The sequence below is a fragment of the Rhinatrema bivittatum genome, chromosome 2, assembly GCF_901001135.1.
Source record: "Rhinatrema bivittatum chromosome 2, aRhiBiv1.1, whole genome shotgun sequence".
Taxonomy (NCBI): domain Eukaryota; kingdom Metazoa; phylum Chordata; class Amphibia; order Gymnophiona; family Rhinatrematidae; genus Rhinatrema; species Rhinatrema bivittatum.
In genome coordinates, this window is record NC_042616.1 from 35,357,592 (window position 1) to 35,384,743 (window position 27,152).

At 44.4% G+C, this 27,152-nt stretch overlaps 1 protein-coding gene across 1 annotated transcript in view; it reads right to left on the bottom strand.

Moving 5' to 3' along the window:
• LOC115083797 (zinc finger protein 11-like) overlaps positions 1–17,029 on the bottom strand; it is a 43,772-nt gene extending 26,743 nt beyond the window's left edge. Inside the window, exons 1-2 of the mRNA XM_029587818.1 lie at positions 16,419–17,029; positions 2,897–3,023 (exon numbers count right to left, since the gene is read on the bottom strand). Coding sequence (XP_029443678.1) covers positions 2,897–3,023; positions 16,419–16,442 — 151 coding nt within the window. The 5' untranslated portion in view covers positions 16,443–17,029. The remainder of the gene's footprint in view (positions 1–2,896; positions 3,024–16,418) is intronic.
• Between the last annotated feature and the right edge of the window lie 10,123 nt (positions 17,030–27,152).

Below are 27,152 nucleotides of genomic sequence, written 5' to 3' on the forward strand. Positions count from 1 at the left end.
TTCCAGCGACTTGGCACAAATCAGCCAGTCGTCCAAATATGGGTGTACCAGGATTCCATCCTCTCTCAACTCTGCCGCAACCACCACCATTACCTTGGAAAAGTTCTGGGAGCGGTGGCCAGACCAAAGGGCAGTGCCCGAAACTGATAATGGCATCCCAGAAAGGTGAACCGCAGGAAGCGTTGATGTTCTAGTTGGATGGGAATGGGAAGATACGCCTTGGACAGATCCACAGGGGTCAGAAATTCTCCCAACTGAATGGCCATGATCACTGAGCATAAGGTCTCCATTCGAAAACGCTTCACTTGCAGATGACAGTTGACGCCTTTGAGACCCAGGATGGGACGAAAGGAGCCCTCCTTCTTTGGCACAATGAAATAAATGGAATATCGCCCCGTGTTTTCTTGCGACGTGGGCACAGGGACCACAGCCTTCAGACTAAGGAGACTTGCCAATGTACCCTCCACTGCCCACTTCTTTTGCGGGGAGTGGCAGGGAGACTCCATGAACACGTAGCATGGAACAATGCGAAACTCTATTGCATACCCTTCTCGTATCACCTCCAGGACCCACTGATCCGATGTGATTTCAACCGACCTCTGATAAGAGAGAGAGGCGTCTCCCTATCTCCTGTTCCCAGGGGAAGGTCGGCAAAACTTCATTGGGAGGTTCAGGAAGTTCCACTATACGAGCCTGCACCTCTTCTGGGTTGACGGGGACAAGGCCTGAGACCTACCAAAAGATCAAGTCCTTTGAAAGGTCGCTCCTCTATAGGATCAAAACGCTTGGATCCCCTAGCACGACCTCTCATGTTGGGGGAGCTCTGCACCTGATACTTATCTTCCGGCAAACGAGGAACCGAAGATTCTCCCCACTTACTGGCCAGTTTCTCCAATTTGCTGCCAAACAAAAGCGAGCCTTGAAAGGGCAACTTGGTGAGATCAGCCTTTGAAATCACATCGGCCGACCAATTTCTCAACCATAATTGACGCCTGGCCGCCACTATCGAAGCCATCCAGTCTGGCTGAGTTGCAGACCAAATCACAGCCCACAATGTGCCAAAAAGGCAGCAGCTGGTTCCATAACTGCCCTGGAATTTACCCCAGAATCATCGACCTCCTGGGAGAGAAGCAAATAAGAGCCACCAGGGGACATCAAGAATCAATCTGCAGAGTCATTGCTACGGCTTCAAAGGCTTCCTTAAGGATACTATCAATCGTTTTATCATGAACATCCATCAAGGCTGCACCTCCTTCCACAGGAATAGTGGTCCACTTGGAGACTGCACACACAAGTGCATCCACCTTAGGACAACATAAGTGCTCTCTTACGACTGGATCCAGAGGGTACAGGCCTTCCAAAATCTGACTCCCTTTGAAATTAGCCTCAGGGGTGCCCCACTCAAGATCAATCAATTCTTGAATGGCCTCCATTACGGGGAAAAAACAAGAGGCTTTATGCAAGGAAAGCTCTTCCTCACTACAATTACTAAGAAATACTTTCCCTTTCTATCCTGTTACACTCCCCTCCCTCATTTATCCCCATCCCCCTCCTCTTCCTCACAATTACTAAGAAATACTTTCCCTTTCCATCCTGTTACACTCCCCTCCCTCATTTATCCCCATCCCCTCCTCTTCCTCACTACAATTACTAAGAAATACTTTCCCTTTCTATCCTGTTACACTCCTCCCCCACCTCCCCTCCCTCATTTATCCCCATCCTCTCCTCTTCCTCACTACAATTACTAAGAAATACTTTCCCTTTCTATCCTGTTACACTCCTTTCCCACCTCCCCTCCCTCATTTATCTCCCTCCCCCTCCTCTTCCTCACTACAATTACTAAGAAATACTTTCCCTTTCTATCCTGTTACACTCCCCTCCCTCATTTATCCCCATCCCCCTCCTCTTCCTCACAATTACTAAGAAATACTTTCCCTTTCTATCCTGTTACACTCCTCGCCTACCTCCCCTCCCTCATTTATCCCCATCCCCCTCCTCTTCCTCACTACAATTACTAAGAAATACTTTCCCTTTCTATCCTGTTACACTCCTCGCCCACCTCCCCTCCCTCATTTATCCCCATCCCCCTCCTCTTCCTCACTACAATTACTAAGAAATACTTTCCCTTTCTATCCTGTTACACTCCTCTCCCACCTCCCTCCCTCATTTATCCCCATCCCTTCCTCTTCCTCACTACAATTACTAAGAAATACTTTCCCTTTCTATCCTGTTACACTCCTCTCCCACCTCTCCTCCCTCATTTATCCCCATCCCCTCCTCTTCCTCACTACAATTACTAAGAAATACTTTCCCTTTCTATCCTGTTACACTCCTCTCCCACCTCCCCTCCCTCATTTATCCCCATCCCCTCCTCTTCATCATTGTAATTACTAAGAAATATTTTCCCTCATACCTCCTGTCATTTATCCCCATCGACGTCCTCTTTCACACAATTGCTAAGAAATACTTTTCCTTTCTTTCTTCTTGTGACCTGGTGGTTTTCTCCTGCTGCTTTATACTTCCAGTTCATTCAGATCCAGCATTGGTTCTGGTACCTTTATTTTTCATTCGCAGCTACCTGGGAATTTCTCCCCCCATTTTACATTCCTCCCAAAACGCTGAGCCTGCTCATTGCAATGATGGCCCTGGGCTGGAAGGGGAGGGGGCAGATGTCAAGGCACCTTCCAGAGCCCTGCAATCATGGAATATGAATCCAACCATTAGGTGTCACCTCTGAGCAATGACGACTCTGTGTCCTCCACTGGGGCAATGAATGCTGCCTCTGTAGAATTCCCAGCCCCTGGCAATGCAGAAAGCTGAACTTCACTCAATAATCAAATAACATTCTGTTTTCCCCTCCTAAAAATATGAATTTCTTAAAAACGTCTCTCCTTACCTAGTGAGCTGAGCATCTGATAATTCTCCTTCATCACCTCCTTGTAAAGCTCCTTCTGCCATTCTTCTAAATCCTCCCACTCCTCCTGGGAGAAATAGACAGCGATGTCCTGAAAGGTTACTGGGACCTGAAACACAAACCAGAAACACTCAGCACCTTCTGCATTACATCTCCCAGTACCAGGGCTCAGAAGGGTAGGAGGGAGCTTCCTGGTGTATATAATTCACAGTCACATAACACACAGTCCAGGAGCAGGACTACTGCAACCGGAAACCAGTGACACCCAGAACATGGGACACAGAATCTCTCTTTGTGGGACTCCTGTTCTCTCTTCTCACACCCAGGAGGGTCCCAAATTGCCTCTTCTGTGTCTCGGGTATGCTCAGGGTCCCATCAGAGTCAGAGCTGACTGCAGTATCCCAGGTTACAAACCTGCAGCAGTGTTTGTACAGAGAGGGCAGGATTGCAATGTTTAATACCTGTCATTATGAAGCTCTCCCTTTTTGAACCACTAACTTAATAAAGAATGACAGGAGGGACGTCCGGTGACGTCATGCAGCTGTGAAGTTGGGAACCTGAAGAACTCTGCTCGGGCTGCCCCTTGAGCACCTTGATTTTGTTGTTATTTGTGAAAAATTCTCACAAACGGCAAGTGACCACCAGCAGCGTGACTAATGAGAGGTGCGAGAAGGAATGACGACGAGACCGCAATGACAAACGCAGGATAAGATAAAGGCTGGAGATTTGCAAATGGCGTCGGAGTTTGAAAAATCGATGCAAGAGCTCAAAGCTGATTTAATTAAAGAAATTTCCAAACATGGATCAGCGCTTTTGGAAGACAAATTAATCAAATTGCAATCGTCAACAGACGAAAGAAAAGAATCTTTTGAGACACATAATCGTAGAATCAAAGAACTAGAGTCCCGAATGGTGACACAGGAAACACATATGGATGTACAGAGATAGAATTGCAAGCCTTAAAGAAAGAAAATGCGGTCTTGAAAGATCAACTCGTAGATCAAGAGAATAGAGGATGGCAAAACAATTTACGTAACCTTGGCGTCCCGGAATCGGTGAAAGATCCCGGTCTAGTGCCGCTAGTCCAAGTGTGGCTGCCAGAAACTTTGGGCCTATCTTTGACGACGGAACCGGTGGTAGTGGAAAGAGCCACCGATTGGGGACAGCCAACCAAAACACTACTAAACCGAGGCCGGTGATAGTTAGGATATTGAACTTTGCCAAGAACCCCTAAAATATGAAGATTCCCGGATCCTCCTGTTCAATGACTATTCAGCAAAAGTCTCAGAGGACCGACGGGCCCTCTCAGGCATATGTGCAGCACGTTATAAAAAAGGAATCAGATTCACTCTGCAATATCCCGCCAAGTTAAAAATTACCCACGCTGGGAAAACGACTACATGTTTATCTAAAGAATCAGCGCTAAAATTCATGGCATCATTATATTCCGAGAATCATGCCCAACAGGATTCCTAAACTCCTGCGCCATTTGAATCTAAACAATGGAAACGCAATGGACTGGGGCCTATTCGTCCCATTAAAGGCCTTCCTTCCTGCCACTCATGGTAGGCATCGCAGCAGCGTTTCTAACAGAAAGAAGGAAGGACCTATTGCTCACGGTGAACCAAAGGCAGCTCGAAATAGCTGAGAATAGTATTTGGATCGATTGACTGTTACGCTTTACAACTTTCCATATTGCATAGCGACAGCTCTCCCTCCTATTCCAGTAATTATTGAGAGCCAACACTGACCGGGTGACCAGTGGTGATGGTTACTAAAAAGCAATTCAAAGCCCCCCTGGAACGATGGGACAGCGAATCCTCCAGTCTATACCCGATTGCGAACTACTGGTCTGCAACAGATCGCTTTATAATGGGCAAGCCCGACGGACATATCTTCACCCAGAAGGAAGCGGATCAGAACCAAATTGGGGAGGATGTGCATTAGGAGCAAGGTTTTTGGTGTGGATGTGTTGTGTGACTGAATGTATGATTCAGAGCGTAAGTATGCCTGAGGGAATGAATGTAGTAAAATGTAGAACAAGAAATAATCGACAGAGTGCGGGTGTTGTTTGACTGGCTGTGATGTCTTACTCTAGGAAAAATAATGTAAAAGTACTTGATAATGTGTTTAGAACTGGGACCTCGAGGCTGGGCGGGGTTTCAAGACCTTATCACTGCTTACTACGTTGGCGTAGCAATGCTGAACTGATCTGAAATTAGTATCCCTCAATGTGCGGGGATTACATTCCCCTATTAAACGAAAAAAGATTTTGGACCATTTAAAGAGGGCAAAAACACAAATAGGGTCCTTGCAAGAAACCCATTTGAATGACAAGGAGCATGGAAAATTAAAACAAGATTGGGTAGGTCAATGCTATTATGCATCCTACTCTACAAAAAGTAGGGGAGTTGCCATCGTAATCCATAAGGATTGTCCATTTGTCTTGGAACACCAAGAAAAAGATTAAAATGGTAGCTTCATAATCCTATGCGGCACTATTGACCAACAGAAAATTCTGTTGTGCAATATTTATGCCCCTAATGTCTGTGGCCTCGAATTCTTTGTGGGTCTGACCTCTGAAATAGGCCACCATCTTCAGCATAAAGTAATACTGGGAGGAGATTTCAACCTGCCGCTGGACCCTAAATTAGATACTAACCCAATTAGAACTGGAACCCCCGGCAGAGGCACAGAGGGGATATATTTTTTAACGAAAGAGCTCCAACCGATAGATGCTTGGCGAGTTCTCCATCCAACAGAATTAGATTTTACATATTACTCAAAGGTCCATAATTCCTATTCAAGGATAGATTTTTTCCTAATCTCAACTGATATATGCTCCCTAAGCTTCGAGATGCCAGTATTGATCTTCTAGCGGTTTCAGACCATGTGCACATATCTATAGATTTAGCTATCCTGACACGGCCCAAAACTCCCTACCAGTGGAGGCTTTCGCCTACTTTACCATGATACAGAGTTTGTCACATCCCTACAAAATAAATGGGAAGAATATGCTGAATTCAATCCTGAAGCAGATGTTGCAAGTGATACCTACTGGAACGCTGCTAAAGCTGTACTACGAGGACAAATAATAGCGTATGTAGCTCATAAAAATAAACTCCGAGATCAAGAGATACTCTCATTACAACGTCGACTCAGAGACCTAAAAAAAAAAAAAAAGCATATCGCTAGTTTGGCTAACTCGCTGCAAGATGAAATAACTTTGGTTACAAAAACACTTAATCACTTTCTATATCAAAGGGAGGTGCAGCACATTCTCCAATTTAAAACCCAATCTTTTAGGCAAGGCAATAAGGCCGGCAAACTGTTAGCACGGTTAATCAAAAACATCAAACCTAAACACTTCATTACGAATATGGTTGACTCTAGTGGAAACATTCAAACCTCCCAAGCCAACATCACGGCAATAATGCTTAAGTTTTACAAACATTATATTCCAAAAAGGAAACAGATAAAAACGCCCAAAAAAATTCTTTTGCGGATTTACAGCTCCCACAGATCTCAGAGGTTGGCCTCAAAGATTAGCGAATCCCATCCCTACCTCGGAAATATCATATGCAATTCCTCGGCCGTCTCTGGCAAAGGCACTGGGGTTGGATGGCTTTGGGGCGGAATTTTATAAATTCCTGAAAGAGGACGTAGTCACCCCCTTGCAAAATCTATACCAGACCTGGGTCCAAAAAGGCTGCTGGTCTCCAGAAATGAGACTTAACACAGGCAGGCAGCCAGGCAAAGACTTAACACAGGCAGGCTCCTATAGGCCCATTTCACTGATTAATGTGGATATTAAAATCTTAGCCTCAATATTAGCCAATAATTGCTCCTGATCTCATTGCTCCAGACCAGGCTGGCTTTGTAAAGAACAGGAATGGAGTTACTAATATACGTAAGCTATGGTCCTTAGAAAATCCTGATGGCTTAATTGCTAGCTTAGATGCTGAGAAAGCGTTCGATGACGTCCAATGGGACTATATGATCTATATGATGGTTTTCCATCAACATTTATAGCATGGCTCAAACTATTGTATATGATGCCCACTGCCTGTATAAACATAAATGGTGAATTATCTGAGTTGTTTTCCCTAGAAAGTGGTACAAGTCAAGGATGCCCATTGTCTGCCCTACTATACATCCTGTCATGAATTCACACAAATATAAGAGAGCCAAACTGTATATATAAAACATACAAAATTTATTCAAAAATATCACACATGTAAACCTACATAGACAATAAAACTAAGCTAGCACACTCACACATTCATACCCACAAGTTAAAAAATATGTTTTTTTTGAGATGCAAATTTCAAACATTAGCATGAATTCTTATTGTAAATTAATTTCACAAATGCTTATAGATTAATCAATTAATAATTACATATGTCACATATTTTCGTGACCAGGATCATTTGTTCGTTCGTATGTCTGACAAAAGATGATACAAGATCTCTTCGTTTCACCCCTATCGTTAGGGGCTTCCTCAGGGACTGATGTTATTCATATATTTTAAATATGCTGATACACTGAAAAACACATGTAAACAGCTATCAATAAATTACACTAAATTGAAAGCAAGTTTTATAAGTACCCAAAAATAAAAACTAGTTTAACCCTATTCCCAAAACCTTACAAACTACAATACGTCATTTCCCTTCCCCTAATTTTTAAACCATAAAGTATAATAAATCTATTTATGATCAAATCACACAATTTTTCTCCTAACCCTATACTGAACACCTGAGTGAAAACTCAGATCTGATTTATTAAAAGGCCATACCTACCTAAAGATAGAAAACTTGTCATATATATGACTCAAAACGTCCTTTAAAGTTCATCCAATACAGCGTTCCCTTCTGTTTACTGAACACGTTTTTCAAACATCTGTGTAGCGCGGCGTTCCCTTTAACTATTATGATGCCTTTAAAACTTCACATGTTTACACATCTATTATGGAACCGCCGACCTACAATCTCAAGAAAACATATTCTGCAACAATATAAACAGAGGGTTACCATTAAATTGAAAATAACGCTTACCGTTAACCACAGGATTACCTACATCACAAAACGAAAGGTTTCCGATACTCACGTTAATCGGAAGTGACGAAACACATCGTCACCCGCTGAAATGTGAACTACCAGCATATCCAAAAACTTTATATAGAGGAAACAATAGCCATTTCGACAATCAATTCAATTATCTTTTAACAACCGAAGCCAATTATCACAAATGTTGCAAGGGCAATACTAAATTACATCTGTTAATAAAATGCACTCCACTCTATTGGTCCATTTAATCCTGCCGGGGCAATTGTACGCCAACTGTAAATGAATCGCTGTTCAATCTTTCTTAACATCAAAGACAAGTCTACCCCATGCTGAAGAGTGACTTGTTTAATCACAAAGAACCGAATTTCTTCCACAGTGTGATTACTTTCAACCCAATGACTTACTAAAGGGGCATGTTCACGTAGTGCCTTAATGCGGCTCCGGTGCTCAATAATACGACAACGAATGGGACGCGATGTTTGCCCTATATAAATTAAATTACAAGGACAAATACTATACATCCTGACAGTAGAGCCACTGATTATCAAAATAAAAGAATCCCTGGATATTCAGGGCTTTCATCCAGGGTCAAAAAAGTATAAAATGGGTTCATTTGCTGATGACATGCACCTCTTTTTAAGAAATCCCCCTACTGCCCTACCAGCACTAATGAATCTTATCGAGCAGTTCGGGCAGTTCGCTGGCTTGAAAACACATTTTTCTACATCCGAAGCACTGCCTATATCACCCTCATTATAAGCGACATGGCAAGGCGTCTTTCCTCTATCATGGTCCAAAAGGTCTTCCAAATATTTGGGGCTGCAGATCCCGCGAGATCTCTCTCAATTGTATGATATGAATATCTCTACTTTGATAGAAAGCATGCGGGAGGGAGCAAGTGACAATCTGGAAGGACCTACCCCTGTCATTGCTTGGTAGAAGCGCCCTATTCAAGATGGCCCTTTTGCCGAAATTGCTCTACAAACTGCAAATGCTTACAGTATGGCTTAGGCGCTCCGATTACTTGCAGATACGTACAGCGCTGATCCTAGTTCCGTGGCGAGGAAAGAAAGCCCGCGTGAGCTATAAAGTACGGGACTTATGTTGTCAAAAAAATATGGAGGCTTGAAACTGCCACATTTCTATTTCTACAACACGGCCTGCCAGCTGCGTTTTTGTTGGGAATGGTATCGTGCACAGTAGAAGTTTGAAGTCCCAGAATTAATAACAGATATTGTGAGCCCCCTGAAACCTATAAATGTGTTACACAGTCGAAGGGTTGATCTACCTGCGGTTATTAGAAATCATATTTTAATAAAACCACTTAGACTGGCTTGGCAGTACTTTTGCCGTGAGTTCAATGGTAAATCCTTTCGGCACTAAACTGATGAGTTTGACTGGAAATCCGGCGTTCTTACCAGGACTGAACCACCAGATATTTGAAAAATGGGCATCAAATGTTGACTAACAAACTTAAAATGTGGGAGAACCTACCGTTGTCCTTGACAGGGAGAATAGCCTTATTAAAGATGCTAGAACTGCTGCGGTGGCTTTACATTCTGCAACAGATCCCACTTTGGCTAACCTCGGGAGATATAAACAGTATTAAGAAGATAGTGCGGAAGTTCCTTTGGAGGGGACGCAAAGCTAGGCTCTCCCTTGATACCTCACGGCTAGAAAGAAATCAAGGAGGTTTGGAATGCCCGAGCTGGAGAGATTATAATCTTGCATGCTTATTACGACATATTCGAGACTGGTTGGATGGGACAGGCCTATACACACCACTTGAATTCCTAATGGAATGGTGCCGCCCTTATACAACTGCCGGGATCACTGGTACCAGCACATTGTAAAAAGAGTATGATCCTATGTTCGGGTAGGAAAGCCTGGCGTTTCTTATGCTTAAATAAACTGAAAATGGGGACATGTTTGACTCCACATATTCCGCTGAGGGGAAACCCCCAATTTATACCAGGGATCTCGAGTTCGGTGTTCCGGGCTTGGGGAATGAAGGGCCTGAAAAACGTATACCAGCTAGATGCTCCCAGGACAGGGATATTATGGAGCTTTACGGAACTCCAGGAAGTGTATGAGATACATAACCATGATTTCTATGCCTATTTGCAGATCAGACACTATGTGTCCCAGGGCTTCAGATAAATAGGGCTCATTGGGAAAATTTAGATAATGTCATAGATCCAGGATGTAAAAAACGACATTCTTGCTCTGTGTTCTCTCGAGCCTTAAAAGAGTTGAAGTTCACTTCAGCGGTGGTTTCTATACAAAATAAATGGGTCGTTCATGCTGATATTTACTTATCACTACCGTCTAATTATGCACCTCTTGCAGAGTAGTTATAAGTTGTCAGAAAATGTGATTCTATGCGAAATGAGGTTCAAAATTCTGCATTGCATATATATACCCCAATCCCAATTGTATATTGCAAAATTAGCTGATTCCGATTTGTGTATTAAATGTCAGACTCATAAGGGTACATATTTACACAGTTTGTGGGAGTGTGACACGCTGGTTTTGTTTTGGGAGGAGGTACTGGAACGGTTGGGAAGGATTTGGGGAATTCAGATACCTAAGGATCTTACACTGTGTCTGTTGCATTTGCCAAATGACTCACTTCAAACACTGTCAGAATATGATCAACAGTTTCTGCATAAAGCCCTGCTCGTAGCTGTTCAAGCTATTTTGTCGAGGTGGATCTCAACGGAGAGACCTACGAGGGAGCAGTGGCAAGGTAGACTCGAAACTTTATGTCAGCACGAACTTAGGACGGCGTCTACGCAGAAATTGGTGAAACGGACTGAGTGCCTCTCCATATGGAATAAGTTTTGGTGGTCACTCCCAGCTTCCAAGAGAGACATTATTCAAAAACTCACCAGACATCAATACCAGGAGAATACGCGCCTAGCATCTAATTAGTAGATACTCAAATGGAGGGAGATACCTTTGTCTTTGTAAATGTTACTGTTTGTTTGTCCTGCTGCAGAGGAAGGGGGTAAGGGGGGGGGGGGAAATAAGGGGTTATGGGGGTTAAAGTTTCATTTCTTGCACTGTTCAAGGTAAATTGGAAAGTTGTTTGATTATGAAAATCCTAATAAAAAAGATTCAAAAAAAAAAAAATGGGCATCAAATGGCGTAATATCTTTGGAGGACTTATACTGTGTAACCAGCCAAACAGTCATTTCTTTCGATCAATTGAGCTCCCAATTTCAAATACCACCTAAGCAATTCTATATTTTTTTGGAAGCGAGACACTATCTGCTGCGCACACTGGGGCAGATTTTTAAAAAGTATGCGCACGCGAACCAAAGTACGCCGGATTTTAAAAGATACGTGCGTAGCCGTGAGTATCTTTTAAAATCCAGGTTCGGCGCGTGCAAGGCTGTGTAAAAATGGCAGCCTGCGCGCGCCAAGCCACGCAGCCTGCCTCCGTTCCCTCCGAGGCAACTTTTCTTTTGTCACCCCCACCTTTCCCTCCCTTCCCCTATCTAATCCACCCCCCAGCCCTAACTAAATCCCCCTCCCCTACCTTTTTTCGTTGAGTTACGCCTGCCTCTGGCTCCCTGCCCCGGCACAGGCCGCTGTGCCGGAGCACTCGGCCCCACCCCCAGACCACCGTCACACCTCCGGCCCCGCCCACTGACTGCCGCCACGCCCCCCCCGAGCAAAGCCCCGGGACTTACGCACGTCCCGGGGCTTTGCGCACGCCGGCACGCAAGGCTTTTAAAATCTACCCCACTGTCTTGCACCCACAAATCTTTTTGGCCCAATATCTGTTATTAACATATTTGCTAAGGTAAAAAAAGATTATAACTCATTGTCATTTTGCTATAAACTGCGATTTAGCAAAGAGACTGAACATCTCTGTGCACCAACAGCCAAATCATGGTCGAACCTACTGGGACATTTGGTATCCCAAAAGGACATATTAAAATATTTTGGATATGTCTTTTCCACAGCAGTGGATGTCAAGATTCAGGAAATGCAATTTAAGTCGTTACATAAACTGCATATAGATAATGTATGTGCCTGCAAGATGCACATTTCCACTACAGATACAGGTCTGAAGGGCCACAGAGATAGAGGCACAATGCGACATAATTTCGTGTTTTGCCCTTCTGTATTCCCCTTTTGGAGTGCAATGTTCCAAGTCATAGAAGGCTCCATCCAGCAAAAACCACCTCTCACTGGAGATTTTATATTGCTAGGCTCCACGCAATGGCTATCTGTCGCTACGAAAGCCGTCGTGAAATACATGCATACGGTGACCTGTTTGGCCAAAGCGTGTATCCTCGTTAACTGGATTAAGCCTCTCAGTCCCACGCCCCTTATGTGGTTCCGGAAGCTGGCGGATTGGATGCAAGTTGAGAGATCGGATGTCACATGTACTAATCGTAAGGTATCACGGGAGTACTTAAAGCTTTGGGACTTGACGCACGCTCAATTGCCAGAAACCCTCCGCCAGTCACTTTTAATCAGTCACTACCCCAGTGACTGGTAATGCGTGTACGTCTAACATATACGCTCCAACCACAACTCACCACGTGACTTGTCATATTCACTAATGAACAATAAGCGCTTTGCACGCATTGTTTGGAGAAGACATCAGAGCTCAGCCGGTTTGACTGGAAGAATGATTCAAGTGCGGATGTGAGAATTAGGGTATGAATGGTTAGTGTGAATGGTGTAAAAAAACCCACCAAAAACTAAAAAATGTACGCAGGAGTGGTATATTAAAAGCATTTATTATAACCTGCCACCACATGCACAGCCAGATGTTGTTAATTATGTTTACGGTTAATGTACAATCAACCATCATTTATTTATTTATTTATTTAAGTTTTTTTTATATACCAACATTCAAGACGATAGTCCCATCATGCAGGTTCACAAGAAACAGGGGTGCAATTAAAATAAACTTTACAATTTGAACAATAGTGCAGAAAAGCAGTTACATGTAACAGGGAAACAATAACTTGGAGTAAGAAGGAAAATGAAGATCAGATAATTATATATATATAAAAAAAGTCATGGCATTATACATTTGAAAGATATGCTTACAATGTACATCAAGCGTTTACTTGTAAATGTCTCTTTCTTGTGTTAAATAAAGATTTAAAAAAAAAAAAAAAAAAGGACGACAGGAGTCGGGTGGCACCTTACAGACTGTCATTGTTTGCCACACCAGACTTAACTCGGCTATCCTTCTGAAGATTAGTAATTACAGGATATTAAAGGCATAGCATGATAATATGTGGGCAGTTATAATCATCCCCAGTAGTAGTTTCTTTAACCTTTATTAGATACAGTGAAGGGTTCCATGATAAGACTGGGAGAGGAAGGCTTATTTTAAAGAAACTGAGCTATATATACATTTCCTTAAAATATCAGCTTCAGCACTCATTGATCCTCTTGCCTTCTATCTGTCGGCTCCCAGACTTCACCTTTTCACACAGGAAGCAGTTCCTAGGCTGCCACCTCCTTAGCATTTTTATGTCTGTATTTCGCGATACCCCCACACTTTTTCCAATATATCACTCTGTAATGGCTTTTCCCACAACGCCTGCAGCCGTGTGACTGATCTTTGCCCCACTTCCTACCACTACTGCAGATGCTCTTCCTCTGTGCTGCTGTTGGTCCCATTGCTCCGAGTAAGAACTCCACAGGCCAGCTTCCATCGGTTATTTCTTACTGCCGCCAGTCTCTCCTGCCTGGCCCTGCCAGAAGTAGCTAACAACAGTGGCTCACAGTAAAGGAAGACGCGTGGATTTAGCAGACATGGTGGTGGTGGGGGGGGGGGGGGGGGGCACAGGAGCAGCAGTCCCTTATCCTGTATGTTTGTCTTATTAGATTGTAAGCTCTATGCAGCAGGGTCTGACTGACTTTTTGCATGTTTGTACAGTGCTGCAAATTTCGTGCAGCACTTTAGAAATATTAAGTAGCAGCTAATAAAGCAGGGAGGACTTACTGGGGAGCTGGAGGAGTAAATGAGAGGAAGGCTATACGGCAGGATAGGGAGAGTGAGCAGGCAAGAGAGAGAGAGGAGAGGAAGGAGATTAATGAGCGAGGAGGGACTGGTTGGCTGGAAGCAGACTAAAGGGAGACACTGGAATGACATGAAGGAAAGTGAAAAAAAGACAACACTGTGGGACAGGTCCATAAATACGTATGTGGCCGGACGACCTCCGCCCCCAGTCACCACTAATTGTCCCTAGGTCCCAGGTTTGGATATTTCATCATGAGCCATCCATCCCTTTTGGCCCCTCCCAACCTGGAGGTTCTGGATTGGATGCTTCACTTCCTTTTTAACCCAGCCATTTTGTCATTCGAGGTGTAGCTGGTGGTTAGAGTTTGATAAGACACAGAGCAAGAAAGACGTCTGTTTTCTCCTTCCTAGTCAGGCCTCCCTGCCTCATCAAGCTTTTACCTTTTGAAGAGGACCTCCACCGTGCACTTCCTGCCAGTGGCTCTTTTCGGTTTTGGTTGCAGTAAGATAGACTTTTGTCAGAACCCCTGTGGGCCTCCTGTTCCAAGGCAGAGGACCCCTGAGCCCATTCCCTCCCTGAATGAGGCAAGCACCTGTGTCAGGCTTGGCAGTGTTAGAGGTCTGATAGCCAGAAGATATCTATTTTGAGAAGGGACTGTGTTTAAAACTTGCTTCTTTGGGGAAGATCATCCTCATTGGCCAGTCAAAGGAGTAAGCCGCCTAGTGGGTAGAGCAGCTGGTTTTGAACCAGGGAGACCAGGGTTCAAATCCCATTGCCCCTCCTTGTGACCTTGGGCAAGTCACTTTACCCTCCATTACCTTAGGTACAAACTTAGATTGTCTGTCCCCCTCTGGGGACAGAGAAATAAGCACAGTATCTGAACGTAATCCACCTTGAAAAGTGGAATATAAAAATCTGATAAATAAAATAAATAAGGGATGAAGATCAGTGAGCTCATTCACCCTGTGAATGAGGAAAGCATCTGTGACATCAAAACACCCAGTCAAGGAAGATTTTGTCTTCAGTGAAGAAATGTCTCTGTTTTTGAGGTTTTTTAGCCCCCCATTCTTAACATAGAAACACAGAAATGACGGCAGAAAAAGACCAATCGGCCCATCCTGTCTGCCCAGCAAGCTTCCACTTATTTTCCCATACTTCTCTGATTCATCAACCACCAAATTCAGGGCCCTTGCTGCTGTTTGATTCAAATTTCCTGCCATCCCCTGTCATTGATGCAGAGAGTAATGTTGGAGTTGCATCAAAGGTGAGCATAAGGCTTATGGTTAAGGGTAGTAACCGCCGCATCAAGCAAGTTACCCCGATGCTTGTTTACCCTGACTGCACAGATCATTGCCTTGTTGGATGTTGTCTGAATGTAAATCCTCTTTTCTACATTTTCCCCTGCTGTTTAAGCAGAGAGCAACGCTGTATATGCTTTCAAAGTGATGTATCAGGCTTAATTGGTTTCGGGTAGTAACCGCCGTAATAAGCAAGCTACCCCCACGCTTATTTGTTTACCCAGATTATTAAATTTAGTCCTTGTTGGTTGTTGTCTGAATGTAAACCATTGTTTTCCACATTTCCCCCTGCCATAGAAGCTGGGAGCAACACTGTATATGCATTCAAAGTGATTCTCACTGGGAGCCAGGCTGGTATAGCAGGGACCTGAATTTAAAGACTTTTCAACATGAGGAGTCACCATTTAAACAACTAAGGAGACAAAGTAAGACCTGGAGACATCCATCTGGATCTCCACCTAGTTGGGACCAGGACACAGGGGTGGGTGTTCGAGAATGAGTGTGAGACTCGAGTAGGACTGTTTTCGGGGGGACCCCTCAACTAGCATTCCCGGTGTGTCAATGGGAGAGCTTTTGTGCATTCAACTATCACCATGGGGAGCTCTGCTTAGAGGTCTGAACAAAGGGTACCTACTCAGGAGAAAAGCACATCTCTGTACCAGAATTCAACTGTAACTTCATACTTATGGATAAAATGAATTTTAATTTGACTTTTAACAAATCAGTAAAATTATAATTTAACACCCAGTGCCTTCTTCTGCTTGATCTGTCCCAGCATCTCACCCCTTGGATACAGCAGCTGAGAGCAACACAGCCACTGCCTGGGCCATAAGCGAGAGATTGCCCCCCACAGAAAGAATCCCCCTCTGAGACAGAGAGTACAAGCCATCGGAGCAGCCCCAAAGATAATAAATAAGTTTGTGTGCCCTTGGAACTAAACACTCATTAGTTTCTCCATCTCTTATTTCTTCCACAGAACAACATAAAACAGACTTTTGTATTTTGCTGGCTACATCCCGATCACCTAGTGGAGACAGAATGCTGGGCTCAGTGGTCCACTGCTCTGACCCTGCCTGGCATTTCTTCTTTTTAGTATTCATATAGAGAAGGCAGGAAGCTGGGGGCAATCTCCTACCTGAGCAGAAGCTCCTGCAGGCATTTTCCTCTCTGCTGTTGCTTTCAGAATTAGAAATCTATCGGGGGCTCCTTCTCGGGCTGGGGAAGAGCTTAGTGTTTATCTCTTTCTGTTAGAGGGAACGAGTAAAACTGAGAATTGGAGCTTAGCGATGGAAGACGAGTCTCGTTTTCTTTAGAATGGACTCTCAGCAGCTGCAAAAGTGCAAAACAGCTCCACCTCCTGCTGGGCGCAGACTGATGACATCACACAGGAAGCAAAAGAGACTTGCACTGCACGCATAATGATGACATCACAGAAGATTTTTTTTTTTTTTTTTTTTTTAAAGCTCGTTGAGGATGTGGGGAATGTCAATATTGCTAATTGTGATTTTGTAGCTAGATCTGGCGACTCTTTGAACCAAAAGGAGATTTTAGAAATGTGAAGGAGACAGGGAGATAATTTAGCTATTCTTGGACAATTTAGTTACAAATCTAGTGACTCTCACAGCTCTAAAATTTCCATCGGGCACCCAATTTAGGGAGCATGGCTAGAAGCAGAAAAGTGCAAGAAAGTGAGCCCTCGGACTAGAGTGCCCCAGGAATGGGCAAGAGAGATCTTCTCTGACTATAGAGTGCCTCAGCATATGCAAAACAGCAAGACTTCCTCTATCTAGAGTGCCCCAGGCATGTGCAAGAGAATGAGACCTATTCTGTCTAGAGTGCTGCATGAGATTGCAGAGTGAGACCTCCTCTGGTACAGTGCTGCAGGGCATGCGAGAATGAGACCTCTTCTGACTAGAATGCCCCAGAAATGTACAAGAGTTGAGACCTCCGACGAGTAGAGCGCCCCAAGCATATGCAAGAGTGAGACCTCCTCAGACTAGTGTGTGGGGGTTGGGTGTTTGGCTTCCCTGACAGATGGCACGCCACCTCAGAAGGTCAACATCTGTCCCATGTCTAAAACCTACTCGTAGCATAAAGAAACTGTTTTGCTCCGACCGCAGCAAGTTTTAGCAAGCAAACATACTTCCTGTCTATAGCTAACAGGAAGTCAGCAGGAAACATCTAGTGCAAGCTTTTCTGCAGCCCCAGAATAGCTCATGACCTACTTGCTTTTCACACCTAGATAGTTTAATACAAATGCCCATGACCAGCTAATGACCTCCCCCCTCCCTGCCTGAAGACTGACCGCTTGCACCTACTGCCCACTTGCACCTACTTAGTAAAAGGTCAGCATAAACACTGATGGTGGAAAACATTGTAGCAGGAAAATATGTGACGTATGTATCATATGAAATGCTATGTGATCATTTACAATAAAAGAGCAGGCTTCCCAAAAGCCTGGGAGAGCACGCTTCACCCTGAAGACCGTCTGAGGTGTTTTCATTGCGACACTAGTGTCCCAGGCATGTGCAAGAGAGTAAGTCCTCTGGCTAGAGTGCCCCAGGCATGTGCAAGAGAGTAAGTCCTCTGGCTAGAGTGCCCCAGGCATGTGCAAGAGAGTAAGTCCTCTGGCTAGAATGCCCCAGGCATGTGCAAGAGTGAGACCTCCTCTGGCTAGAGTGCTGCAGGAATGTGCAAGAGTGAGACCTCCTCTGGCTAGAGTGCTGCAGGAATGTGCAAGAGTGAGACCTCCTCTGGCTAGAGTGCTCCAGGAATGTGCAAGAGTGAGACCTCCTCTTGCTAGAGTGCCCCAGGAATGTGCAAGAGTGAGAACTCCTCTGGCTAGAGTGCCCCAGGAATGTGCAAGAGTGAGACCTCCTCTGGCTAGAGTGCTGCAGCAGTGTGCAAGAGTGAGACCTCCTCTGGCTAGAGTGCTCCAGGAATGTGCAAGAGTGAGACCTCCTCTGGCTAGAGTGCCCCAGGAATGTGCAAGAGTGAGCCCTCCTCTGGCTAGAGTGCTGCAGGAGCATGCAAGAGCGAGACCTCCTCTGGCTAGAATGCTGCAGGAGTGTGCAAGAGCGAGACCTCCTCTGGCTAGAGTGCCCCAGGAATGTGCAAGAGTGAGAGCTCCTCTGGCTAGAGTGCTGCAGAAGCATGCAAGAGTGAGATCTCAACTGACTAGAATAGGACAGGAAAGTACAAGAGAGAGACACCTTCTCTGGCTAGAGTGCTGCAGGACAGTGACACCTGCTCTGGCTAGGATGGGGCAAGAAAGTACAGGAAAGTGAGATCTTCTTTGGCTAAAGTGCCATATTGGCTGATCCTTTCCTCCCTCCCCTCCCTACTCAGAACAGACTGGTGGTTTAGTCTCTCCCCTATATGAACTCCCTCCTCTAGAGAATCAGATGACATCACAGCTGAGCACTCTCTGCTCCAAAGAGGAAAAAAAAAACAAATCACAGCCAGGAAAATAAAAAAAAGCAGGAGTAGCAGCAACTTTATCATCAACCAACGACAGACTGACAGCAGCAGCAGAACTGTACAGAAAGCATTTTTCATGCTCGTAAATCTTATTTATGCATGAAAAACCCCAGTCTAACCTCCCAGACCAGGGCAACCTTTTCGTTACTTGTAAACCGAACTGATTTGTATTGCATACAGGAATTCCGGTATATAAAAATTAAAAATAAATAAATAAATAAAATATGTGCACATAAACCATGTTTTCTGTGTGCTAAGCCTTTTCTGTGCACACATTTTCTGGTCCGTGTACATTTTTTAACTCCTGGTGGATTAGCTTAATATTACCTTACTGCACTGGTAGTCAAATAAAATAATTAGCTTGTGAGTTAAGAAACTGCACAGACAAAGTACATTGAATCTGACTTCAATGCCACAAATTCATTGCTAGTGCCCTTCATAACACTTGCATTGTGTAAAAGAGAGCTTCCTTCTGGGGCTCATAAGATGTTATATGTATATGCAGCATGTCTAGATGGAGCTGGAAGGCCAGTGACTCCCAATACCTTTGGGAACATTTCTGGATCTTTCTGCCACATTTCTTGGTCTTGGATTACATCATTTGATACTCGAGGTTCTCCTCTCTCTGTCTCTATGGTGCACAGAATAGTCACTTTGTACTGACACGTCCGGCAGCAATGCTGTTCTGGTGCTTTTCAGGTTTTGAGCTTTTTGTCTGTTGGAATGGGGATGTCCCAGGTGATCACAACTTCTTCATTCCCTCAGGGTTGTGATCCTGTAACCGTCTGTTTTTAATCAGTAAGGAGGTCCAGACAACTGATCCGCAAAGATAGACTTTTATTGCTAGCAAGATGCAGCTAAGACAAAGGCTCAGTACAACTGCATGCCACGCCCCCTTCGGAGCAAACCCTTATACACTTTACAGTTCTTATCTTTCACACATGCGTTCTGGTTTTGCTGAATAAACATTTTACAACTGCTGAGCGAGCATATTCCGGCTGAAGGGGCTACTGACCCCCTCCCTAGACACCCTGGAACTTTCGTGAAACTTCTCCCATGTTCTGCAGGAGAGGCTGCTGGGACTTGCAGTTCTGGAAAGGAATTTGCGAGTCTGCAGTAATACAGCCCATCACATAATACATCCATTGTTCTAATCTAGGTTACAGCAGTGAAAGCTTATCAGAGAATAAGAACAGCGAAGCCAAAAAAAAAATGAAAATGTGCAATGTGCTGACAGAGAGTTTCTCAATGTCCTAATTACAGCTGTATTGCAGACTGTAAGTAAACCCGTCATGAAGCAGGGAATTCTGGTACATGAAGTCCTTTGTCAGGTTGAAGCGTTCAGACTCCTTCATTCCCCCCTTTGATACTTCAACTTCGGTAAGAAGGCGTAAGTATCACCTTCATATGTGAAGTAACTGAAATGACAAGAAAATAATTAGTACCATAATACTGAGTAGGGCCCTAAATTGTTTGCCAGGTCAATGGTGTCTTCACCGGTTTGAGACGGATGGGCCCTATTGGCTCCACCCCCCTTTGTAGCCGGACTTCACCTGAGCAAACAAGGTGGCCGTATGTTTCAAATTAAAAATTAGTGTCATAGTAAACTGAAGATTCATCTTCTGAGTCTGAAGAATCACTGAAGGGTAGCGAAGAAATTGAAGCGTACTGGTTCAGCATCATAATTTGGGCTGCTGCTCGTCGATCAGCGATCTTCTCCATCATAGACGAAAGGCTCCTGAGGAAAAGAGGGAAACACATAGGGAGGAGTGCACAGGATAGTAAGAAAAATAATAAAGGGAATAAAAGTTCCCTGAACCCAGGAATAGATGTAAGCCAGGAAGGTAATGAAGCTGTCCAATCCAAGGCTCCGGACCAGGATTGTACCGGAACATGAGCCAACCGCACCATACGGTCTGTGATTTCTTCGATGACTTTACTCTTATCATCGATCTGCAAACAACAATTGGAAAGGTTAGAAGGGCATATGATAGTTAGAGCGGTTACCAGGAGGGTACTGATAACCCACTTCCAGAGCATTGAGATCATATGCTTTTGATGCCTGCGAGAGAAGAAAGAAACAAACAGGTTATTAGTATTTCTGTGACTGCATTAGTTTCTATAGTAGGTTGACCTTTGCTGTATTTCTAGTAAAGCGCAGGGTGCTGTCACCGGTCTTGGAGACCTGCCAAGTTTCGGTGGCTGGTTTAACTCGGGTCCAGTGGATCCAGGTGGGACAACCGGATACTTTGAGAGCGGAGGGTGTGGTTAACAGCACAGTGAATGGTCCCTTCCATCGAGGTTTAAGGAAGTCTGATTCGTCCCATTCCTTGATCCACACAGAGTCATCCACCTGGAATTTATGGATAGGATTGATTAAGATTAGTGGCTCTGTCTCACAGGTATATTTGCGAATTGCTTCCACAGTATTGTAGAGTCCTTTCATTTGGTTGCTGAGTGACATTTCCCCTTGGACTTGTAAGGATTCGGGGAAAGAGGGCAACGGTGGCGGTCTTGCGTACATCATTTCATAAGGGGTTAGTCCTGATTGTCGTGGAGTGCATCTGATGTTGAGCAATGCCAATGGTAGCATTTTGGGCCATTTGGTTCTTGTTTCTTGACATAGCTTGGCTAATTGACTTTTCAAAGTTCTGTTAGCTCGTTCAACAGTCCCGCTACTTTGAGGTCTCCATGTGCAATGGAGATGCCATTTGAGGCCCAATATTTTGGTGAGGTATTGAGTTGCCTCGCTTGTAAAAGCTGGGCCGTTGTCTGAGTTGATCTGCCTTGGTAATCCATATCGTGGTAAGATTTGGTTCAATAAGAGGGAAACGACTTCCTTTGCAGTTTCTGTTCGCGTAGGCACAGCTTCAATCCATCCGGTGTAGGTGCATACTGCCACCAGCATGGCTTTGTAACCTTGTGCAGGGGTCATGTGGGTGAAATCAATTTGACAGACTTGAAATGGTATAGTTCCCCGGAGAACGTGTCCCGGTGCAGGACCAGGTCCATTGCGAGGATTATTTCTTGCACACGTAACACATTGATTAATTGCATGTTTAGTCAATTGTGTGATTCGGTTTATATAGTATGTTTTTGCAGTAGTTTTGCCAATGAATCACGTCCCAGGTGTGTATGACAGTGTGCTTCTCTTACTATTGTCCACGCAATAGTATCAGGTATCCATATCGTCCGTCTGATATGATCCACCACCCATTCTGTTGATGGAAATTTTCAGCTTTTGCCCAGTCGTTTTCTTCGGCTGAGTAGGTGGGTACTTCAGTTGGAAACTGCAAGAGGGGACATATGGTCATTTTTGTTTGATAAGGGTCTTGGGCTCCTGCTTTGGCGGCAGAATCAGCTTTCTGGTTTCCCCGAGCGATAGGATCAGATTTTCCAGAGTGTGCTTTGCAATGCATTACGGCCACTGCAGGTGTACTTCAATTCCTTCTCTGGCCATGTATGGAATGGGGTATTGAGGTTGATTGATCACCTGTGCATTCTGTTTCATCTCTATCCATATGGGGGTAGCGTCGATAGCTATTCCTCCCGGGTTCTGCTCGGACCATACTTGGGGTACACTATCCATCAGTTGTCTGCGCTGTTCGTTAAGAGGGGTGTTGTTTTCATCTCGATGTTCGATGGTTCGTTCGACTATGGGAAGATGTAGTCTCCATTCTTCTTGGAGGGGACAGATGAGTATCACTGGATGGTCCCCGAAGGAGGCTTTAACTTCCCCTGTTGGTTGAAATCTCAATGTGGTCTGAGGCTTACACAGCAGGTTCCATCCGATAAGGGATACCATAGTCCCGCCTACTTGTATACTTCATTCTTTCTGCAGAGGGGCAGTGAGTACCTGACCTGAGGCACCCACTATAAAAACAGTCTCTTTCGTCGGGGGGGCCGATTGGTGCAGTCATGACAGATCGTTGGCCTTTGAGTCCAACAGGCCCCTGATTTTTGTTGTGTTACCTCATGGATCTCCACCAGAGGGTCAGTGGGGATTCTTCCCTCCCGATCTCTTCAGGCTGTATGCTCCTTGTCGCCTCCCCCGCCATCTGCCAGTGGGGGTTGTCCAATCTCCTTCCTCCTCGGCCCCTTTGTGTCGGTGCAGGTCCATTTTTGTCGTTAGTATTCACTGCAGGGCTCCCGTATTTCTTTTGCCATTCTTCACAGTCTCTCTTCCAATGGCCTTCATTTTTGTAGTACGCACACTGATTCTTTCCCAAAAGGGGGGGGGGTCTTGTTCCCCCTCCTCTTCGCGGTCTGCCATTGTCTTGGCTCCTTCCCGTCCGCGTGTCCTCGAGAGCGGCGGCTAACAGTCACTTTCTCCTTCATGTCTCTACTTGCTTCTCTCTTTTCTCTTCCACTTCTCTATTTCCACATACTCGGTCTGCTATAGCTTTTAACTGGCTGAGGCTCATGCCCTCAAAGCCTTCGGCCTTCTGCAGGTTCTTTCGGATGTCAGGTCTATTATTAAGTTCCTGGTTGCAGGGACGGGCCCCTTTTCTTCTCTTCCTGATCCTTGTTCCCATACATCTCAAAATACGATGAAAAGATCACAGTCCATCTGGGAATTGAATAGGTGACCTGCGCCTGGAGGCAAATCAATTCTGACGAGGCTGAGAAGCTGCAAAACATTGCTTCCTTCATACTTGTAAGTTTGGCATTGGGTTAATTCAATAAAGTCAACCTGGATCTGCAGGCAAGGATCCAGGGGGGGGCGCTTTAGGTGTGCAGGAGTGATGATCAAACCCTTGGAAGCCTTGTACCAATTACATTGCAAACACTAAGAACATATGGTAATAGCCAGAGCCCAGCCCCCACCAGTGGTAAAAGAACATAATTGCAATATATATATATATATATGTGTGTGCTACTACTTTATCATTTGGGCCGACTCATATTTGCTCTTGTTCCTAATCTTGCATAGTGGCCCCTTTTCTTGCCCACAACTTCCAATAATCCTTATCTTGCGCCTGCCACTGTGGATGTATCGAGTGAAGGCGCAATGAATTTGCTGCTATAAAATGTCTTAAAAATAGCCCGCATCATAAGGCACTAAATGATTTGTAAGGGACCCTTGGTTCTGGTATTTCTTTGCAAGTAGCAATCCTTTGTCAGATTACAGACAGTTTTAGCAAGGACCTTGGAGAATAAATTTAATCAGCAGAAACTCGGAGCTACAATCTTCCTTTCTTTTAATTAACATACCACAAGTCTATCGTTATTCACATACGCACACCATGAACTAACTTTCAATAATGTTCTGTTAAAACAAACGAAACAATTTTCATTCACCCAGGCTAGCCAAATGTCCTTTTTTTTTTTTTTTTTCTCTCTGGCTCGATCCCCGCCTCTCTCCTGTAATTATCTCTGCCGTTAACCCTTAACTGCCATCAAGTTCTAAACTTCAACACCAGTAAATGCATTCTCAGTAATCAAATCAGTATTTTAACTTAACATTGTAAATTAATTTGTTGTATAGTAGTCTTGTGCAGCATCTGTAAACCAAAATCTCTTCTTATTAGGGTTTAAAACAATTAAAACAATTAAAAAAATCCCTGGTACATGTGCTTGCAATTCACAGATAGCAGTTATCAAAAGAAATAATGCATTTGATCACAAAAAGAAATTTGTCTAACCGATCTACCACAGTAGAATTTTTTTTTTTTTTTTTTTTTCAGGTACCTTACAGACAGACAGACACTGGGGACTTCCGGTTCCCCAGGGCAACCCGGGTTCCCTTCTCGTATGACTATTTTATGGACCCGTGTGGCCGTTTGGAAATTAAAAGTTCCTGTAGGAGGCCAATTTACACAGAAACCGGGCCATTTATGGGTGCATCGTTGAATCATTCCGGGTTTTGTACATTTATGTTCATCGAACACTTCGCTATAGTGTTCCGTCATGACTTTTAACGGAGTCGACCCGCTCCCTCCCATTAGGATAGAGTTCACAGACAAAGGAGGGAAGGGAAGACGGATAGGTAAGGGGTCCGTATCCGTCAGACACAAAGGGTCACAATTGCCCCGACTAGAACTGCGAGGCCATTCACTCTCTTTCACACAACAAGAAACCTATTCCCAAGATTTCTTTCTGATTCCCAAAATTCAAAAATTTCCGAAATTCCAATTCAGGTTTTCAGTAACGAGGTCTTCGGAGGGGGAGCTCCTACTAACCACGCTGTGGGGTTTGATCAACGCCCCCTCGATCCATTTCAAGATCGGCTGGTAATTTAGCTGTATCTGGTTTCTAATTCAGGTTCCCCTGTTTCTTATTCCCGTGCAGATAAAAGTATACTTGCCTGAAACGTTCTCTCGATCGCGAAGAAAGCCTTCTTTTCGAATCACCAGCCCAGAGGTCTCAAGAAGTTCCTTGTGGAACGGTCCCCTCAGAAACCTGATCGCTGAACTCAGCGGTGGCCACTCACCAAGTAAGTCTGGGGGATCGCTCCGCCACCAAACCACCGGACCAGCTGGGGGGCTAAAATAGCGTCCCCGGCACCTCCTGGCTGAAGCTCGCCAAATGTAACCGTCTGTTTTTAATCAGTAAGGAGGTCCAGACAACTGATCCGCAAAGATAGACTTTTATTGCTAGCAAGATGCAGCTAAGACAAAGGCTCAGTACAACTGCATGCCACGCCCCCTTCGGAGCAAACCCTTATACACTTTACAGTTCTTATCTTTCACACATGCGTTCTGGTTTTGCTGAATAAACATTTTACAACTGCTGAGCGAGCATATTCCGGCTGAAGGGGCTACTGACCCCCTCCCTAGACACCCTGGAACTTTCGTGAAACTTCTCCCATGTTCTGCAGGAGAGGCTGCTGGGACTTGCAGTTCTGGAAAGGAATTTGCGAGTCTGCAGTAATACAGCCCATCACATAATACATCCATTGTTCTAATCTAGGTTACAGCAGTGAAAGCTTATCAGAGAATAAGAACAGCGAAGCCAAAAAAAAATGAAAATGTGCAATGTGCTGACAGAGAGTTTCTCAATGTCCTAATTACAGCTGTATTGCAGACTGTAAGTAAACCCGTCATGAAGCAGGGAATTCTGGTACATGAAGTCCTTTGTCAGGTTGAAGCGTTCAGACTCCTTCAATCCCAGTCCTTTTCTGGTACAGAGATGCTCTCCTGTTTATACAATTCCCAGGGGATGAGCCGAGACACCTTACTATGCCTTTCTGTATCCAGGACTTCTGACATCAACACTTGGCGTCCAGCAGCGAGGTGTGAAACTGTTTCTAGCTCTGGTTTACTGAATCTGCTTTTAGCTGATTTACCTTTTCATTCTGTGCTGGCTGTAACCATCTTCTCTGTAATCCGCTGACCTGTGCTGCGATTATCAATCTCTCCCCTTCAGGTCTAAGCTCACCTCTCCTTCCCACTCCTGCTAGCACTTTACTCCAGCTCCCCTCTGTATTTTCTCTTTCTGCAGCAGCTCTAAAGGGCTCTAGACTGGCATCACTTCCACACTTCTTTTTCTTAATTTTTATTACTAAAGCATCTTACAGTTTCCTTTTCCTTATTATTGTTCCTCTTTCTTATTATTTTTGGCATACTTTATGAAACTCTTCATAGAAACATAGAAATGATGGCAGAAGAAGACCAAACGGCCCATCCAGTCTGCCCAGCAAGTTTTGCACTTTTTTTTTTCTCATACTTATCTGTTACTCTTGGCTCTTAGTAAACTTTTGATTCTATTTCCCTTCCACCCCCACCATTAATGTAGAGAGCAGTGTTGGAACTGCCTCTAAGTGAAATATCTAGCTTAATTAGTTAGGGGTAGTAACCGCCGCAATAAGCATGCTTATTTGTTTACCCCGACTAAATAATTATTTGTTTACCCTGACTAAATAATTCAGACCTGTTGGTTGTTGTCTGTATATAGATCCACTTTTCTTCATTCCTACTGCCGTTGAAGAGAGGGTTATGCTGAATATGCATTGAAAGTGAAGTATCAGGCTTATTTGGTTTGGGGTAGTAACCGCCGTAACAAGCAAGCTACTCCCCACTTTTTTGTGAATGCAAATCTTTTTCCACGTTTCCTCTTGCCGTTGAAGCTTAGAGCAATGTTGGAGTCGCATTAACCGTGTGTATGTTTATTGAATAAGGGTATTATCTCCAGGTAGTAGCCGTCATTCCCGCGAGCCACCCACTCTTCATTCACATCCTCTAGACTTTATGGATCCACAGTGTTTATCCCACGCCCCTTTGAAGTCCTTCACAGGTCTGGTCTTCACCACTTCCTCAGGAAGGGCATTCCAGGCATCCACCACCCTCTCCGTGAAGAAATACTTCCTGACATTGGTTCTGAGTCTTCCTCCCTGGAGCTTCAAATCGTGACCCCTGGTTCTGCTGATTTTTTTCTGACGGAAAAGGTT